Genomic DNA, 20,301 nt, shown 5'->3' with positions numbered 1-20,301 from the left:
ATTTCAATTTCTTCTACATTTGGGGATTAATTGTGTAACACATTAAAAAAAAAAAAAGGGTGATACAGAATACCATACTGGCAATTCAGGGTGTGCTACATCATTCATTATATCCATTAATCATTGTGAGTATAGAATGTACCTTTAGTCTCACTTTTCTGAAGTGTTTCGAGAAAGCAGAAGGCTAGAAAATGATCATCAATATCATCTGCATGAAAGCTCAGTTTCACATATTTGTCTGTCCATTTCTGGGATCTGGGGTTTTAAGTAATTTAAGCAAAATCCAAAAAGAATTGTTGCATAAACTGGGAATCAGACATTTGCAATTTTACATAGAAATATCATGTAATAATACATCTCAAATATATGTTTGCAAGCTTACATCCAATGCACAATATCTAAGGAGAGAGACAAGATTATTTTAGTGGTAAAGGCAAAAAATAATGCTGTTATTTTAGTTCTTATTTCCATTCACAATGTAAGAGCAGCTTTGTCATTCTTTAAAAATATCTGGAAGACATAAAACAAATCCTTCATGTATTTAATAATTTATTTCTTATAGCTTAAATAATGCTTTGAGAGCAGAAATGAGGAAAAAACACTCCAAACATTACCATCCAAGTCCTTGTGTAGGATCATCCAGGAGCACACGAACTATGTATAGGAAACAGCTTAGGAGCTTGAGAGAGAAATTGAATAATCGTATTCTCAGACCTAGAGAGAAGAGAGGAGAGAAGAGGAGAGGAGAGGAGAGGAGAGGAGAGGAGAGGAGAGGAGAGGAGAGGAGAGGAGAGGAGAGGAGAGGAGAGGAGAGGAGAGGAGAGGAGAGGAGAGGAGAGGAGAGGAGAGGAGAGAAGAGAAGAGATAAAATATGAAGAAGAAAAGAAGAAAATAAGTTCAGGGGTTTTAAAATTTCACCGACCTTCAAGGTAAAAATAAAAGGAACCAATGTAAATGTAAAGAACTATGCAGCCACTTGTTTGAAAGCTATTCTAGGCTGTTAATCCTTCACTGATGTCATTCTTTGGGTCTTTGGTAGTTTGAAAAGTTCACTTTCTTGGGAGGGGAACCAGAACTATGTAATGCTTTTTGAGATACAGGATACAGCAACATGAAAAGATATACTTTCAGGAACAGGCAGGGGATATGCCGTGGCAAGCATTTAAATATTAATATCTAAAAGGTCTTCATGCAATAGCTGCACATACAGAATATATAACTCTATTCCAACTTATAAAATATTAAACTGGAGTTATTTAATACTGAAGTTGAATAACTATGCATTTAAGATTCAGGACATCTAAAAGTCATGCTGAATGGACAACTGAACGGAATCAACAACTTGTTCTACAGACCATGTAAATGTTCTAGCTGAATAGATAGGCCACAAATACTATCACAAAATGTTACACAAACATAGGTTGAATGCACAAAGATAGGATTCGCTCAAAGGGATCCACATGGACACTTAGTGCTATCACAATTTATTCAATTTATCACAATTTATCACAATTTATTGGCAATTTATTTCATTGCCAATTGGAGCCATTACCTACTGAAATTGGACTTTTTTGTATTTTTATGTGATTTTGCAGTCTTTAGAAGAAATTAAGGTTTAAGTTTTTAGTACTGCTATTGAATTCAGCAGACTTTTTTGCTAGAGTGAATATTTTCATCTGACTCTTAGAGGTAAGCATTAATGTACTAATCAGTTTAAAACTGTTAGTTGACTAATGTTAGGTGACTGGAGGTCACTTAAGCAATATCATTTTTTTAGTCTTGCAAACTGAGAGTCCAGTTCTGTGTGGCTGAGCCCTTCTATCCAAAGCAGAATTCTCTGAGTCTTACCCAGATGTGACTTCCCTTGCCCCAGTCACAGCAAGGACATTGTGCTTTATTGTTGTGTTGCAAATAATTCAGCAGGTCAGTTGAACTCAATGTAAATACTTCTGTGGTTTGAGAACTACCCAAATAATGCATACCCAAAGCTTTGTGCATACATTCCCTTCTAAGGAGAGAATCACAATCATTTTATGGTAATGTTACTTTTTTTTTAACTTTACTCAGTCCTAAGTTCAAAATCAGCAAAATCAGATAAAACTGATAAATCAGTTTTTATGTCTACTGGTTCCTTTCCCATTAAAATTCCACCTACTACAAACACAGAAAAATAGGAAATGGATTCCTAAATATTTTACCATGCAATTTCTGAGCAAAATCTTTAGGTTTATTACATAAAACTGCTTATTACTTTTAACTGTGAAGTTGCAGTTATCACATAAGAACTGGACTTTTACAGCACCTTGTTTTGTGAACTAAGGGTTAAAATCCTGTGAAAAGTCCCACAGCTGTTACTGGCAATTGGGCTTGAGAACATTAACCTAAGGATTCCTGCTCCTCTATCAAGAGTAATTAGCCACTGCTTATTTATTCCCCAACATGCCTGAAGAGGGGAAGGACAGAAGGAAGCATGGAAGTAAGTGTTATCCTGTTATTTGACTTGGCTATTGCTATGATCCTGATTTGGAGCTTTTTTTGAACTGTTGCTGAAGAAAACATGAATTTTTTGTTTGTCCTAAGCCTTTTGTAGAAGCCTGCTGGAATATGAATGATTGCCCTATTGGTTGCCAGGCTATTACAACAAGGAAAGCAGATAATGTTTTAAAAAGCCCCTAAACCTAAACAAACAAACAAACAAAAAACTACTAATTTTGTATTGTCTTTCTTGGGCAAGTGGAGAAGTCTGTTGTTTTTCTCCTGCTTTTTAGCTCTGTAAATGTTATTCTTGATGTGAAACATTTGTTTTCTGCATTGATAACGGCCTGGTTTCTAATCATCCTTTGAAATTATATGTTGGTTTAAATGGCAAGAGAAAATGGTTCTTTTTTGATTAAACATCATTATAGTAGACTGATGGTTCAGCCTGCTGCCTTAAGCCCTTAACTCTCAAATCTAAGTTCTGATAGCTCTGGAACTCAGGCTCTGGGTATCTCCATAGGAATGGTTGTTTCCCACAGAATGGGAGGCAGGGTTTTCAAACCACCCATGTTTTCATCTAAGGCTTTCAGCAGAGAGTGCATTTTGTGGCTGGGGTTGTTTCTAAAGCAAGGTATGGGTTCTGTAGCGTAGATGACTGGGTCAGTTACTAAAATATAAATAGGAAAAACAGGCTTCAAGTCTGTCCTGGGTCACCTCTCCTTGCTCTGTGTGCCTCAGCCATTAGTGACATACGCAGCCACTCTTGCTAAAGTTTGGGTAATTAATGCAGGCCTCAAAAATGCAATTTTTCTCTGGTAGAAAGATTCTGCAGCCTTATAGCTGGGGATTCTCATGTGAGTTGGAAGCAATGCATGTGATCCACTATCATAGAGATGTAGGATTTCAAATGTGGGAAGGAGGTGCACAAACACTACAGAAGGCATTTAAAACAGGTTTTCAATCATTATTCTGGTATAAAGGAAGCATTTCATATTTGTTTGCTTCCTGTCTATTTTTGTTCTGTATTTCACATGCTGTCAATGGATCAACATCGTCTGCTTAATTTCTTTTCCTCCATTCAGAGCCAGATTGCTTAAGTAGCAGGGTCATTGGCACAGAATATCTCTATGTTTTGGATACGAGTGGTGCCTGAAACTTGTGTTCAGCTCCACCCTTCGTGCACTGTTATGCAGTTATATATTGTTTAATGGGAATGCAATTTCACTGTGTCTATTTAACAAAGTTGTTACATACTCTTGTCTTATTTAAAAGAACAATTGATAATAACATTTCAAAATCTACTTGTTTTGTGAACTAAATATAACTATGTCAAATCTTAACATTTCCTTCTCAGTTTAGACAAGTATTTGCTATTTTTGCACGCATTTTTAAGTATAGAGTGATACACTATGTTTTACCACTTCTGACTATGACTTTCACTTTTATTATAAATTCTTCATGCTCTCCTTGCAAGCATTTTTGTGGATTAAATGTCAGATTTAGAGAGTTGGCCTAAACAGAGTGAAAGATACCAGGTGAGGATTTTAGAATTGTCTCCCATTATTCCTTTCCCATAAGTCACTAATATATTGCTGATTTTCAGCAAAATTATTTCAGTGGCCGCTGGCTTTAGCAGCTGGGCCAGAATATGCTCTTAATAGCTCATATCCTAGTGATAGTTATCCTTTATTCCCTCTTCACTGACTTGAAACTTCACTTATCTTTTCCCTTTGAGATTTATTGTTGACTGTGATAATCCAGTGTGTGGTCTTGGCAGGTTACAAGCAAGTCATGCTTGTATGACTGTGTCATTTCCTCTTTCTCGCTTTTTTTTTTTTTTGTGAGAGTGCTGAGTGACACCTTTGTAAGATATTTTTTTAACACGTTGTTTGAATTTGATTAGACATTTGCTTGCAGAAGATTGAGTGGAAACTAGATTGACATGAGACACAGATTAAGGCTTGTTTTATCAGTTTACACAAGGATAATTATTAATAAAACAGTAGATATTTCAAGTTACTGGCCCATATGTGATTTAGATCAGGACAGTATTCTGTAGAAAATGCTTATAAATTCTAGACCTGACTGCTCTGGTTGGCAAAATTGTGTGATATTATCAAAAACTCTTTGGTGAACAGGTTTGACTTAGTTACACTATCCAAAACATTTTCTGATCCTACTGACAATTTTTTTCTCAATGAGAGCAAATCCATCTTTAATATGCGAAGGAAAGTTTTTAGTGCTCTCACTGAACACTGTCTAAAATCTATTATCTTTGTTTATCAGCTCCCTGGTACCTCTGGGCAAGTGACTCCTCCTGTTTCAGTGCAGGACTGAATGAGTACACTGACTGTACTGAGAGGCAGGTTACAGTGTCAGCAGCAGCTCTTCGGAGGCTTTCCTTGGGGAGATTCTGGTTCTGAGTATTTGGACAAGAACCAAGATCTGCATAAGTAGAAAGAGTGTTTGCACTTTATTAATACTGACTACTTTGGCTTGGGGATTTTTCTTGTTACTCATGGTGCCTTTTTTTCTTTTTTCTTTCCTTTTAGAGGAATGTTTTACTTCCTACACTTGGAAAGTAAAAGAAGCTTAGCCAATAAAATTATCAAGCTCTCTGATATAAAGCTAGTATTTATTTATTGCTAGCTCTTACAGATAGAAGATTTTTTGCTATGTCTTATTTTGAAAGCTTGATCTAGTCTCCACAGTTTTGCTTGTCTGGATGTTTTCAGACTGGGGCATCAAAAAATTTTTCTTATTTTTTCTGTCTTTTTCCAGACACAAACACAGGAAACCATTTTAACTGTACACAGGAAAAATGTATTCTTTGTAGTCTAAAAGCTTTATGTATAAAGCTATTGTAATTTTAGTTCTTTACGTGTGAAAGGCAAAGAGAGGTAACTTCAGTCCTGCTGCACAGAGGAAAACTGAGGTCAATTACTGATCTTCTGACCTATGAGCTCCACTGTTCTAACCAAGATTGGATAATAGTCCATGTTTCCACCCACTTGGACCAGCTGCATGGATGCTTTTAAAAAGATGAATATCTTAATTCCTCCCCATTATTTTCTTCCATGATGGCTGCTGATGTTAAGCACATAAATCAATGAAGATAGATTTAGGTTAGACTCTATTGTTGAGACTAAAAGTTAAGTTAGACTATAGGCTAATGACAGTCCCTACATTTCTGAAATACCACATCCCCAATAGTCTCCTTTCCAATTTTTTTTTTTTTCAGTGCAGAGCAAGTTTGAAATTTTAGGAATACTTAACACTTCAAAAAGCTGGGTATTTTGCAGCTTCTTTTCCTTTACCATCCTAAGTGTCTTTGCTTTCGTAGTCACCAGGTCACGACTTATCAATGAGCATTGCTGCCAGATCATTGCAAATTAGTCAACTTGATCACGACACAGAAATAAAATCATGATTGTATTTAACAGTTCATGACATCACTAATTGTTTGATCCTGCACGAGCACATTATTTTCAAGTTTAAATATTTCAACTCATAAGAAAATTAATAACTTCACTGTGGCCTTCAACTGAATTTGATCTTACTTAAAAGTATCATAAATATGCTTAACAGAAATTAATCCAACTGCTTACTTGATCTTTGGTTTTTGATGAAGAAGAGCTTTAGTCTCTCTTTAAATGTATTTTCATTCATATAGAATTCAACTTGCACCCTGAAATAATAAAAAAAGAAAGTATTAGGATTGGCTATGAAAGATAATAAATCAGTATTTAATAATAATTTGTTTCTCTAATCATCTATTCTTGATATAAAACTGGAGGGACTTATAGTGAGTGGTCAGCCAAAAGCTCACTTGGCTTTGAATGACTAATGTTGAAAGTTAAAAAAAAAAATCAAACCAAATAAACAAAACAGACAAAAAAAAATCACCACCAAGCAGAAGACCTTTCATTTATCCCCTTTACATGCAGAATAATTTTCATATTACTCAAACAGTGTACACTGGAAAATAAGAAGGCTCTATGCTTTTGGGATTTTCATTGGATGACCATTCTCCTGTTTGCATGTTAGTAGGGAAGATTTCCTTGATGTCCAGGTTAAGCCTTCCATCTCAGTTTAACTCCTTTCCTGTAAAAGTGACATTTTAATGGTCCTTTTTTCTGTCTTGTTCACATTTCTGTTGGATGTTCATGTTTCAGTCCATTTGTTTGTACTCACCTATCATCACTCGTGTACCAAACAAAACCACCCTCTCTGAACTTGTTTTTGTCACCATGAAACAGTGAGAGCTGAAAGCAAAATTATGTTGCACTCACACAATATTGTACAGAAAATAATTCTCCTCCTGATTATATTAAAGCAACAGGGGCATCTTTCCTCCATCCCCTCAGATCTGCCTGGATATATTTCATCTTTCTGTCCCTCAGTTCAGCCTGAGTACCACTCATGCAATAGTTACACAGACTAGAAGAGAGAACTGTTGCAGGGACTGGCCAGGAGGAAGGTGTGTTCCAGTTCTGTAGAAAACCTTGGGCTGTTCAGAGTTGTGGAGCTGCAGTGCTTGCTGCAAGATGAGAGCAGGGTTACTCTCATTCTCACTAAGTCCCTGCCCTACCCAAATTACTGACTCTCCCTCCCCAAGCCAGTTGTCCCGCAGCAATGAATCTCTACCCAGCACATCTGTGCCTTCCTGAGCAGTCAGAGCTCAGCTGGGAAAGGTCTTTTATTGCTGAAGAATAAAGTAGCATCACACCAGTGAGTTCATTCCCTACATCTCCCTTTCTCTGTAGCTCATCATGTTTTGCACAGCTGCATGTACTTTTTCTGTTCATAAGCATGCCTGAACTTTATTTCAGCATTTCTTCTCAGCAGTCTTTCATCACATAACTACTTGGTTTATAGGTAGTCATATTCTTCTAGCAGAATCCTAACTTTAGTTTTTCCCTTCTTGCATGTGAAGCCTTTTGCAGAAACAATTTTCGTACAATATACTGTTTCCTGTAGTGTCTCTCAAACAGTTGTCTATACCAGATACTTCCATACATTTATGGATTTGGTGGGTTAATTACTTGTGGGTTAGAATGGGTGACATCTCAGGCAATGTGACTTTTCATGCCTGCTTATTACCAGAAGTTTAGGCATATCACTTTGTAGGACAGGATCATAAAAAGAAGGTTCTGTGATTCACTTGGTGAAGTCAGTTCATTTTAACTAGTCATTGCCTTTGGTGTGTTTTATTGTAGTGTTCCTTACAGGATGGGTAATTACACTGCTTCCTATTCAGAGGAAGCACAAACACAACTTTAAGAATCTATTTTCCAAGGTACTTACTGTCATTAATGCAGTGACAGTTTTAGTGGGAAACATCTCCCATGATTTGGCAGCTGCCACATGCTAAGTGTACATACTTAATCTTCAAGGATATATTTCAAAAGGTAAACAAAGTGGCACAAGCTATTGAAGTAAGGGATGTCATTGAAAAGATACATGGTGGTTTTTGGGTTTTTTTTTTAACACATTCTGAATTAATCTATCAGCATTCTGGTAAGAAAATTTCAGTAATCACTTACCATGAAAAAGCAACATCTTGACAGTGGGCTATGATTTAATGATAAAGAGGGAAGAGGCTGTGGGAGCTAATCACCCTCCTATCACCAGCACTATGAATTGCTCTGATGGCCTTCTAACAGCTGTCCACTTGGCTTTTCTTAGAAACCTGTGCTCACAGGAAACTGGGATTCCACAGTGCAGCAGTTTCCATGGCAAAATGGATTACAAATGCTGCTAATGCCACTTTTGTGGCTCCTTCTCTATCCCCTGACTTCTTTAAACTTTAGTAAAAACTGTAGTGGCCTTCTACACTTGCAGAAATACATTATCCCACATCTATAATCAATGCACTCTCCTGATACTCTGGCTACCAGAGAATATTTCACTTTGTTTCCTGAAGGTTGCTATTTACTAAGCAAAGCTAAGTATGACTGGCTGAAGGAGTCTCTGGCAAGGGCAGAAATCTCTAAATACTGATCTTTCCCAAGACTTTTATTTCTAAGGAGAACCCTCATTCTACTTGAATGTTCCTTACAATCTTTAAATGGTTAATGTTTTACCTCAAGTATTTGTTCTTTTCTGTATTTTTCCCACTATGAAGTGTAGCCTAGCAAAGGAGGTTTTGGGAACCTACAAAAAATAAATTCTGATCCCCCATTGAAATATTGAGAACATTTGTAGCAGCAGTGGTAAAGGGCTTGAACAAGATTCTCCTGGACTAAATTAGTACAGGTTATTAAGGGTATTTCAAGTGAGGGAGTGAAATTCTTGTGATACACTTATATAAAACTTGATCACTCTGTTGCAGGATATATGAAATGTGATTGCAAGCAAATGGCCCACCACACAGATGAGGGTGACAGTAGGAATACATGCAGATCATCTGGCCTACAGAATACATTTGGGTTTATTCTGTACTTAGAGTGTAACTTGAAAACGTAGTTTCAACAATTTGTGCTTCATGTTTATCTTCCTGTAAAAGACAGTCCACCCTAACCAGAAGGAAGTCAAACTGAAGGATTAAAATGCTATTCCTTGATAGTGGTTACAGGGAAAGGAATGGTTGATGAATGTAAAGATTTTGTTTTTGCAGTCAGTTAATAGTTTCAGAATTTTTTAGTGCATGTAGCTGGTATTGAATATTCCATGAAAAGCTGCTTTTGGATGTTAAAAGAACAGGTCTTATGTTTACTGACTCTTACTTCAGCTGTGTTGAAAACACACAAATACATGATGCACCTGTAGCAAAAATTACTGAAGTTCTATTATTGTTCTGAAAACAGAGTGATGTGTTAAAACTCAATATACCATTGGTAGTGGTCTTCACTAGTTTAAACCCAAAGAACAGTGATGTCGCTGAAATAACTTCAAATCTTTCAAGCTGTAACAATCATCTTGAGTACCCCAAGTCCTCACTGCATTGTTATAATTCAGTTAAGATGCAATTTGAGAAGTACACTTTAATGTAATACAAAGTATAGCAGGAAAATCCTAATTCCTGTCAATGACACTAATGCAGAGCACTGCTGGTGGCTGTAAAACACTGGGACCAATCTCTGTGTGCTCTGCATTTTTCCTGCATTTTCCCACTACTATTTACAATGTCATTCTAACCCCATAGCCACACTTTACTATAGTAACAGTATTATCTTGCACCCTCAAAGCTAAAATTGTCTTTCTTTCATGTTAAAAAACAGATTTGGCAGAAATAATCGCTTCACAAATGAAAGTATGAGCTGGATTTCTCACTACATGCATGCCAAGAGCTGTAAATGCTTATGTTTACTATTTATTGATGTTGGAATCAAGAAAAGGTATTAAGTGTACAAACAGAGCCAATGTGAAGAAAAATACTTACATTTATTTAAATCTGTCATTTTGGAAAAGGACATCTCATATTTTTCCTACAAAGAAAGCCTCAAAATAGGAAAGGAATATGGAGGTTTTTTATTGGGATTTGGCAATTAAATATATGTGAAATCCTGATAGATTTCAGACCTGAAAACTTATTATGTAGTCTATAGATGGGTGCTTAAAAATGAAGCACCTGAACTGCTAAGTGAACTGCTATTATCAGATCTTACTTTACTGCAATAAAAAAAGGAAACAGGTACTTTTTTCTTATAGCTTTTATGAAAAGGATTAGTGTGTTTTAAGGATGACTGTCATGGGTAACACTTCTATTTGAAGTTTTGCAAGTTCTGAAGCACTCAGAACTCTTTTAAAAGCACAGTAAGCACACTTACTGAAGGTGTTTGCCATGTACTGTGCTGGTGAAATCTAACTTTTGCAATATGGTCCTGCACTTTCTTAAATATGGTTCTAACAAGTGCAGAGTACTTAAAACTGACACATATAAGGTCATTTTCTGATGGGGATTTTGATCAGTTTAATAGCAACAAACCAATAAATATTTTCAAGAACTCTGCAGAACTGTGTTTGTGCAGTATTGTCTTGTAGATTCTTTATGATATCTCACACTGGGAAACTACATGATAGAACACAGGTTCCACAGGGATTTTTTAGTTAGGAGCTCCCTTTCATATCAGTGAATCTGAGTTAAACTCTTTAGTGATGTTTTTCCAGGCATATCTATATTTACTTGATGATGTAATTGGATGTTAACGTAACTAACAGATTTATAGATACCAGGTGTTACCAGTGTCACTGTAAATTATTGTCTGTTTTAATGAAACAGAAATAGCATAAGCTGAGTTAATAACAAGCTGTAAAATAAAGGATTAAGGATGCATAAATAATCTTAGAGATCAGAACTGTATCTTATGCTCAAATTCTTTTTAGTGTCTCCCTTCCATAAGTGCTGCTTTGATTGAAACAAAACTAAGACAGCATCAAAAAACTGGCCAAACCAAAATTTTCAGGTTGCACACAGTAAAAATTTGTATCTGCAACCACAAAAAAATACTTTCTATGTCAAGGCAAAATTTTCCTTTACTTAACTGTTCAAACATCAAAATGCTAAAAAATTTCAACCCTTAATTTTAATTATCTTCCTTACAATTTAAATAGTGAATGTGTCTATATTTTTATGGATATAAATAGAAATGTATCTTGAAATCTGAATGTAGCCAGCTTCATGCTCCTTTTTGCAGTTACATAAAACTCTCTTTGTGAAACCGATACAAGTCTATGGCAGCAATTTAATATTACAGCAACAGAGAGAGGAAATGACATTATCAAACATTTCTGTGGAAAAGATCTCAATTTTTTCATTCCTTTGAGGGAAAGATTTTTAAGAGAAAGACCAACAGCAAGATATGAGACTCAGCAGCAGGTAGTAGGCATGCTTTTCAATCAATTAATAATACTTTTGTGTTAATCCCTTATTCACAGTCTTGCACACTCAAAAAAGGAAATCATCTCATTCCTGTATGCATGAAAATCCATCAAGAAGTCACCATTCTAGTAATGGTGTAGTAATAAAAAGAATGAGTTTGCAATCTGTAATAATTGTCATTAGAAATTTTCGTAAAGGAGAAAATACAATGATGTTTTACTAAGGGAAAAGAAATCTCCAAGTAGTTTCCCTCGCACTCTTGACTTTTTACTCCAAATATACTTTTCTGTTGCAAGCCTATTAGCTAAGGTGAGAAAGTTAATAAAACAAGTGAATGATGCATTAAGAAATAGTGCACTTTGAAGCTAAAGTTTCAAAGAAAACCACTGAAGGAAGATGCTTAGTAGATTTTTTTAAGACTTTTTTTTCCCCATACAAGGTGAGGAAATGGATATTTTAAAATATTTTTATTGCATGTAAAAATGGCTCTTTTTAACTTCTGGGCAAAAATACTTCACATGTAGGATACATACAGCACAGAGCTGCTGCAATGAAAATCCATTATGCAAGGTTTTTTTACTGGCTAAGTCTGAGTAACAGGATGTGCTCCATGAGTTTGATTCCAGGCACTGCTCAGTTTTATGGAGTTGTGCCAATTAACCAGACCTGAAGAGCAGGATAGTTAATTTGTTGCTTTTTGTTTTCTTTTTATAATAGTGGCAACTATTTGTCAAAAAGAGACTTGAAAGGAACTTGTTGAAATCAAGCATTCTGTGGTGACTGCTTTCTGCCAGCCTGGGTTTAACTGCATTAGAGCATTAGGATCAAAATACAAAGTAACCCATTGCAAGCTATTTTTTGTACTCTGTTCTTCTGTATCACAGCTGCTCATCCCTTATCAGTGGTTATCTTCCAAAACAAAGATCCTTCCCATGCAACCCCAGCACTCTCCCTGTCCCCTCTGTGATAGGTGAGGCACACACAGGGTCAGGCAGTTTGCAGAAACATCTCACACACACAAATTACTGTTCTTAGAGTAACAACACGTCTCAAGTTGTGCGTTTAAAATTTAACAGTACTTTCTACTACAGGATTTTAATGCTGAGCACTGCACACCTTTCATTTGGAGCTATTTATTTTTGCTTACCAAACTTCTGTGTGTGTGTAACGCTGCTAATTAATTGTTACCTCAGTAAGACTCTTGTTCTCTCAAAAAAACCCTTAATTATTTTCCCAAGTAGACACACCCATGTCTATCCTGAAGAAAGTCTGCAGCATCAGGGGTAGTTTAAGGAGTTTGGTAGCCCTCCATCTATTTGCCTTCTTGCCCCCAGTCTCTTTCCTTGGTTTTCTGAAACCTTCTCCCTGCTACTTCATCCATGCTCAGAGTCCACAGTTTACCTTCCACAGTCCTCTCATTCCACCTCCCCCTTCTTCCTGTTCTTCCATCCAAATTTTAAGAAAACTTCCAGTCCCCTCTTCAACAGGTCCTTTTCTCTAGTTCCTTGCAGGTTTCACCCTTTCTTTTTTTCTTCCTCTGTGGACTAGACAGTTTCACTATTTGACTTGAAAACACTGAGGAAATGGCGCACTATCCCACCCATGGGGTTTTTTCTTTGCTCTAATTCCCTACATGGACCTTTGCTTTCAACATATCTTTCTTCCTTACACTCTCACCATCTGGAATTGTAACTCAGACTCTGGACTTCACCACTCTTAAAGTTATCATTTCATGACTTTGAGAAATCTGTCTTTTGAGATGTTTACCTTTTCTCTCCTCTTGAATTTATTTCCTCAACTTTAAGTCTACTTCCACTCTTGCACATTAGGATACCCAACAAATATCAAGGCTTTAATAAATAAACTCTGCAGCACTGCCTAAATGTCACATGGGCATCTCATTTTTGGTGCTATGGCCCTTAAAAATACTTCTTCCTCAAGCCCAACAGAAACTTAAAGGTGACCACTTGTAAAAATATCCACTCTATGTCCAAAATAGATGGATGGTAGTGATGGAGTTGAGTCACTCCTACCCAAACACTTAACATGTGATGTTATTTCTCTGTAGATTTTATTTGAATAAGTTTTGATTCAATTTGCCCCCTATTTAACACTTTTCTCTTAGAAAACAAGCAGTAAACACTATGAGGGACATTGTCATGGAGATTATCCAGATAAAGATAGAAACAGGTGTTCAGAGAAATAACAGCCTCAAACTGTTCTGGTTGATTTTGTTATGTCTAAAGAATTACATGAACAAAAATCTTAAAGACTCATTGCTTACTTTAGATATGGCAGTTTACAGGTCCATACACCTTTCTTACACAGAAAGAAACACCTGTGAATGAAACGTGCCATCTTTGCTTGTTTTTTGGTTTGGGGGTTTTTGGTGTAGGTGTAATAGTCCAGAGCTTAAACCAGCAGGAGACACAGTGTGAACACTGGTCTCCTGTTAACAAGAGAAAGGATAAACCCATGTCTTAACATTAGGGAAATGCTGAGCAAACTCTTCTCACTTTGGTCCCTTCCAAGTGACTCCAATTAGCTTCTGATTACCACAGAAATTCAAATCACTATTTATTTAAACTCTGCTTCCCATCTCTAAGTCTCTGACTGTTCTGTTACTCCTCTTCAGTAAGTTATCTTTTACTTCTCATTTTTCAGGATTTCATCTTTTCAAAACCAGCAAGTAGAACAAGGCTGAGCGCCTTGGTATCCCCACAGAGTAGATGGCTAATCCCAGTTTTATTTTTACTTTGAAATAAGGAGATTTAATTTTCTGAAATCACAGCAGAAGTAAAGCAGAAGGAAGTAAAAATGCAGATGGATAGAAAAATTTTTTTTAAAGGAACAAAAAAACTTTGTGGGTGAATCCCAATCTGTCATTTTTAAGTATCACATGACCAAGTGTAAAATATTATATTAAATAAGACTTGTTGATATGTTACCTGAAACCAGAACCCTCTTCCTAGCAGATTTGATCCAATCACTTTAAGATTCACTTAAAGCTGAGTAAAATAATCAAATAGTAAAAATATTCAAACTAGATATTTTCCTATTGCTTAAAGCATTTAATTAGTATTTTTCACCCAAAATAAAGGTAAATTTCTTTCTACGTCAACTGTACAATGTATTTTACATTGTGTATTTTACATTTAACTGGGAGATCAATGTGAGATTCAATAGAGCATATCTATATATTTACTCTAATATAATTCCACAGCTTTTTATTGTCACCATCTTGTTCTATTATTACTTCTGTTTGCTAGCTTTTGTTCTTTTGTTCATTTTTACTGTATTATGCTAGTTATACTTGGCAGTCTTCAATTATAGCCAACAATTTATTCAGTGTTTCCTGAAACAAATGCACAGTACAATTATATCAAGTCAGAAAAATATATTTCAAAGGCTTTGGGGTTTTTTCCAAACTCAAATATTGGGATTTAGTAAATTAATCTACACTTTCACCTTATAGGGGGATTATAGGGGAAATTATAGGGGACTATTAGCCGTACCTACCCAAAAGGAAACGGATCTTTATGAAAAATGGTCTTAAACTACAGCATTCAGTGTGAATTTAGACAATCTTATATGGAGTCTTACCCACTGATTAACATTTCATAAGAAGAGAAATTTCAGAAATGCAATGTTCTAAGACAGAAATGTCAACATGTCATATCAAAAACATGTCCTTTTTTTTCCCTCTGAAAATTTTGTTCAATGAGGTAATTGTATCTTATATTTTCTTTACAGTTCTTTAAGTAGAAAGTAGACTCAGTTTTTCCAAGGAAAATGCATTCATCAACCAAAGTATTGTTTTGCTTTCATTTCAATTTTAACACTACCTGGGATTTTTGACCCAATTAAAATAGAATGTGCCTTCTCTATTTCCTGTGATGTGATAATAAGATGATGCCTCAAAACCTGACTCACATAATTCCCTCAAAAACTATTCACTCTGCTGCAGAAAAAATCTTGCAGGTAAAATTCATCTCCAGTGAAAGTTTGATACTCAGTCTGCAACCCACCCATGCCTATTTTTCTGCAAAGGCAATCCAGGTATGAGCTGTGTTTTCAGATACCAGTGGACTCACTGCCACATCACAGGAAAGTAAGCAGTGAAATTCCTAAGACACAATAACCTTCACATATTTAAATCTGACTTAACCAGAATGAAGTTTTAGTCTTCAGTGCTCGTATCTGTAGTCTGTGTGTGCAGTCTCCACACCTGTGATACATCTTTGATTCCCATTATTTGACCTCTTGGCTGTTTCCTTCAGCTCAGGAAAGACAAGTGCTCAATTTCACTCCCTGTTATCACCTTTGCCACTTACTCCCTTCCTCCCATCCCTAATCCTCACAACTTCCTCTTGCCACCCCCTGGCTGTCAGCACAGTTTGCTTTGTCACCTCCTCATCCCCTCCGGAGAGGGATGTGATGAGTGTGGAATAGGTGCCAAAGCTGCTCTCCAGGGCCCTCTGCAGCAGAGTGGCTCAGAGCAACTCATACAGCACAAACAAGGCTGGCTGAGACGTGCTATGTGCAAGGTAAATCCTTGTACATATCTACGTTGCAGTGTAAACATGTTTATCTATATAGGACTGGCAAGTTAAGATTATTGTACTTCCATAGAAATTGCCTGAAAACTGTGCTTGACAGGTGCCCTGTAGTGCAACAGAGTGTAAATAGAAGTCCAAATCACTATTGCAGCAGAAATCCACAAAGGCCAAAATGATAGCAGTTATTATTTCTCCAGCTGTGCCTTTAAAAAACCCCCACAACTAGAAGATAAACAAACAGAAACATAAAAGTATGAGAAAAAAAATGTTACAAAGGAGTCATAGTGAGCAACCACCACAAAAAGGCTTAGGCACAGGTTGGTGGAAACAGCAGCAAAGCCTTATGATGTAGCAAATAAAAGCAGCTGCCCATGATTTCAGTGTCTGTAGCAGCAAGCATACAGTGTCACCAGGCTCAGGCTGCTGGAACAGAGGGCACAAAGTTCCCTTTCTCCTGCAGAGCAGCAAAGAGCAGCCCGGACAGGAGGACGGGGCCAAGCCGTGGGCTTTGGTTTGAGCTTGCTATGAGAGAGCTGCTGCCCGAGCCTGGCAATGCAGAGGGGTTCAGGACATGAGGGGCATGACAGATAAACTTGTAGGCAAGGACATACACAGCTTAGGAAATGTCTCTGTTTGTGTGTGTGTGTTCTGCATAGACTCTTTTATAAGTATATATTTAGGATCTCTGCAAAAGCAGCAAAATCATTATGGAATAGTCAGCTGTATGCTTTCACTTAATCATCTGTGGGATGTTTATCAGGCTTTCAGGAGAGTCATCTAGGCAGTTTTTAGTTTACAGAGACAGTAGCTGTTTGATTTACATTTGGAACTAGACAGTTGATTATTTATGAACACGTAGTTCACTGCTCTCAACAATGCAATTGCTTGCCAGCTATCATTAAATCTATCAGTAGTGACCAACCAACACTTGATTTGCTCATTACCAGATAAAGCACCAGTACAGATTCGTGTACAAACCAGATACAAACTCCACACCACCCAAGTCAGGCTGTGCTGACTGTTGGCAGACAGCAGTAGGCACATTGTCAAGTGAGGATGTTGTTTTATGACCAGTGGAAGAAGCTGCCATCTGTACAAGTGAGGGAGAGTGTCTGCTCACACCCCTACAAATGGGTGGTTTCTAGATTAGTCTGACTGGGACTTTGCTCTAACTGGAGACTGTCTATATTCTTTCCTTTGGAGATTTTCAATCAGATCAGTTTGTTGATCAGACTTATTTTCATCATTGTGATTCCAACACCTAATGCAAAGGTAGAGCAGGAGTAAGCGCTGTGGGACAGCGGAAAAGGCACACCCCTAGTGCGCTTGCAGTGTTTGACTTACAGTGATTGCAGCCTCTTTGTAGTGGTGCAAAAGACAGCAGAAATTTGCTGCCACAAGTTAATGGAGCAATTCTTAGATGTCCAAGTAAACAAAATGATGGGAAGAAAGGATGCGCAACCACAAGCTCTGCTCTAGGATTGTGCAGGGTGATGTTCATGGAACTGCATTCCTAACTGTGATCACAGAGGTAGTTTTTGCAGAACACATGACATTGTTACTTGACCATGCTAATAATCATCCATTCAAAGTCCTTTTCACAAACACAAGTTACTCCTGTCTAAGATGCTAGAAATGCTTCTCTGCAACCTTTTCTTAATGACACTGCCTGTAAATGTTAGCTAACAGAAAAGCTCCAGAGCACATTTTAGCACTTCAGAACACAGCATGTGGACCACTTGGGTGTCACTGGGACAATGCTGATGACTTGTTTCAATAATAACTATATTGATGGTAAGAACAAAATTAAGATAATGTGGAAATTTGTGGAAATGAGATGTGTAGATGGGGGGATATGTTCAGAAAGGGAGTATACCAGAATGAGGCTATATTAAAATCAGCAACAGTGTGTTACTTGCTCTGCTCTTACATTATTTCCTTTTATCACTTACCACTATCTGCTAAATAAATGACCAAACAGACCAGTTCATTCTGCTAAGTAACAGACTAAGTCTGCCTTTGTGCAGACTCTCTTCCATTTTTAAAAGAAACCTAATTGAGGAAAGACAAAAATGGCTGGCAAAAAAAACATATTTTAAGAGCACTCCCCCTTTTAACAATGGCATTTAGAAAACAGAATCTTAAATTTCAGCTGTGTAAATTTACAACATCAACTGAAACAGCATTCTACACTGCTAGGTTGCTAAAATAAAGCATTCTGTAATTCTCTATTTCAATTTGTAGTGTTTATAAAATCAAAATTGATCCTTTTACAGGCATAGTCAGAAGTGCAATTCAGACATACAAGTAAGAAGGTGCACAGACACAGTGTTCCCAAAAGGAGACTTTTACAGGTCATATTTTTGTGCTAAACTGATTCTGGAGAAGCTGCAGATAGCCAGAATCAATAGCTAAATCCCCTGTCCCACACTACTACACAAACACAAATCTACACCTGAAGGCTCTCGAGCCACTGCTCTGCCCAGGGGAAGGCTGTGTTCCATTTATTGCTGTAATCTTGGCCCTTTTTCCTGCATTCATTCTTCCATTTTCATGTCTGCTGTCTTCAAGTGTCTTTAGAAAACCAAGCCAACCTCAAAACCCTCTAACAGTGTCTCTCAAGTGTCATTTATCTTCCAGATCAAGGGTTGTTCAGTACCCTGAATTTTTCATTGTTCAATTCATATTTGATCCATAGATCCTGGTCCTGTGCCCCATCTACTCGCTGCACATGGCTTGACTTCTGCCCCACTCTTTTTGAGAGGGGAATCCTGGGCTGCTCTGTTTCTCTACAGTGTCTAGGCTCCAATGCCAGACACTGAGTTGACATATTTTGTAACCACAGCATTACAGATAAGAGTAAAGTTAAAAATAGCAGGTAAACAAAACCACGGCAAAAGGCAAACCAAAATATTCTCATAATGTGCATCGAAAATGACATAAATATATAAGTACTGGTTAGCATGTCAACAAGAGATGAAAAAAGAATAAATGGCACCCATGCCAAGATCTACAAGTTGGATTAGCCTGGGAACAAACTAAGAATGAAGCAAATGACAGATATAAATAGACTATGAGCTGTAGCACTCTGCTCCATTATGAGATAATTGGAAGAGATAGATAAGGGGGAAGTCTAAAGTGAACATCATGTACTAAAATTTTTATAAGGCATTTCAAAAGGTTCTCTAGAGGTTGATACTGAAGGTAAAAATCACATGCTCATACAAAGGAAAAGAAGTAAACAACACAAATTAAAATAAACATGTTCTGATATATCATCAAGTGAGTGCCTATGCTCAGTAAAATACTGTAGAAATATGCCATTTTTTTGTATTCTTAATATAATAAATCAGCTTAAAAGTCACAGAGGAAAAGAACCTACTGAGTAAGAAGGTAACAACTTGAAAAAAACATAGTACAAACCCCTGTTTCATAAAGAAATGTACACATAGAACAGAGAGCCTTCTAGCAGAATAAAACAGGTAACTTCTTATTGACAAAGCAAAGCAGAGGCTGGCTGCATCTATAAAGCACAAATAAAACAAAGCAAAATTAATCTTTATTTGCCTTGAAACCAGACAATAAGAACACTAAAGCAACAGCATTTAATAAATATTTTCCAAATTGTATACATCTACTTAGTTGAACTCAAAGGAATTGTAAATCAATATGCTTTACTCTTTTTCTATGGTGTGGATATATTAATTGTTTAGGTAAAAATGTGCTCATGAATATTTATTAACCAGACTCTGACCTCTGCGCATCTGGTCATACAGATGCTAGAAAGACCCATATACAATTCCCCCCTAAGCAGACATATATTCTGCTACATTAAATGAGATTTTTGCTGTTTGTCTCACCACAGGCTAAGAATTCATCTTCATATCTCATAAAGCAGGAACAGAGGTAAGAACTTTGGGTTTTTTGCTCACTTTTCAATTTTCATCCCTTTGTTAGAAGGAAATTAGTCTACTTCAGTAGCTTTTCAAGCTCAGGTTTCCTGATATTCTACTGTATGCACCCTTACCTAGGATTTTATCTTGCAATGCAAGTGGAGGGTATATATTTTTAACAAGGGAAAAGAAGTATGAACAATTTCCAGGATTGTGCAACTTGGAAAATCAAACAGTTCCAAGGCCTTTAATAATCTTTCTTCCCTTTCTAATAGCTCTATCCATCTTTCTCTCCTGGTACCTCTGTAAATGAACTAAGGGTCTGGAATTGCATTGTTACAACTGGAAATCTGAAAAATTATCTGAAAGGCAATGCAAACCTTAGGACTTGTAATTTACCAACTTCACTAGAAGAGCAGGAAGACAATGGTTCTGTTGCTACCTACATTTTACACATCCAATCCACTCATTTTATCATGGGCACTAAGAGCAAACATGCCCTTCTCTTGCATGTCTTTGATTCTAATCCCTGGGCTTCTCATGTTGT

The 20,301-nt window shown here is 36.8% G+C and overlaps 1 protein-coding gene across 5 annotated transcripts in view; it reads right to left on the bottom strand.

Moving 5' to 3' along the window:
- KCNT2 (potassium sodium-activated channel subfamily T member 2) overlaps window positions 1-20,301 on the bottom strand; it is a 115,452-nt gene that overhangs the window by 81,275 nt on the left and 13,876 nt on the right. For all 5 annotated transcript variants that reach the window (XM_030953005.1, XM_030953007.1, XM_030953006.1 and 2 more), the window contains exons 2-3: window positions 6,087-6,166; window positions 615-714 (exon numbers count right to left, since the gene is read on the bottom strand). In XM_030953005.1, coding sequence (XP_030808865.1) covers window positions 615-714; window positions 6,087-6,166 — 180 coding nt within the window. The remainder of the gene's footprint in view (window positions 1-614; window positions 715-6,086; window positions 6,167-20,301) is intronic.

Source organism: Camarhynchus parvulus, chromosome 8, assembly GCF_901933205.1.
Source record: "Camarhynchus parvulus chromosome 8, STF_HiC, whole genome shotgun sequence".
NCBI classification, from domain to species: domain Eukaryota; kingdom Metazoa; phylum Chordata; class Aves; order Passeriformes; family Thraupidae; genus Camarhynchus; species Camarhynchus parvulus.
The sequence above is the reverse complement of the archived record's forward strand: the minus strand, read 5'-3'. Positions and strand labels throughout refer to the sequence as shown.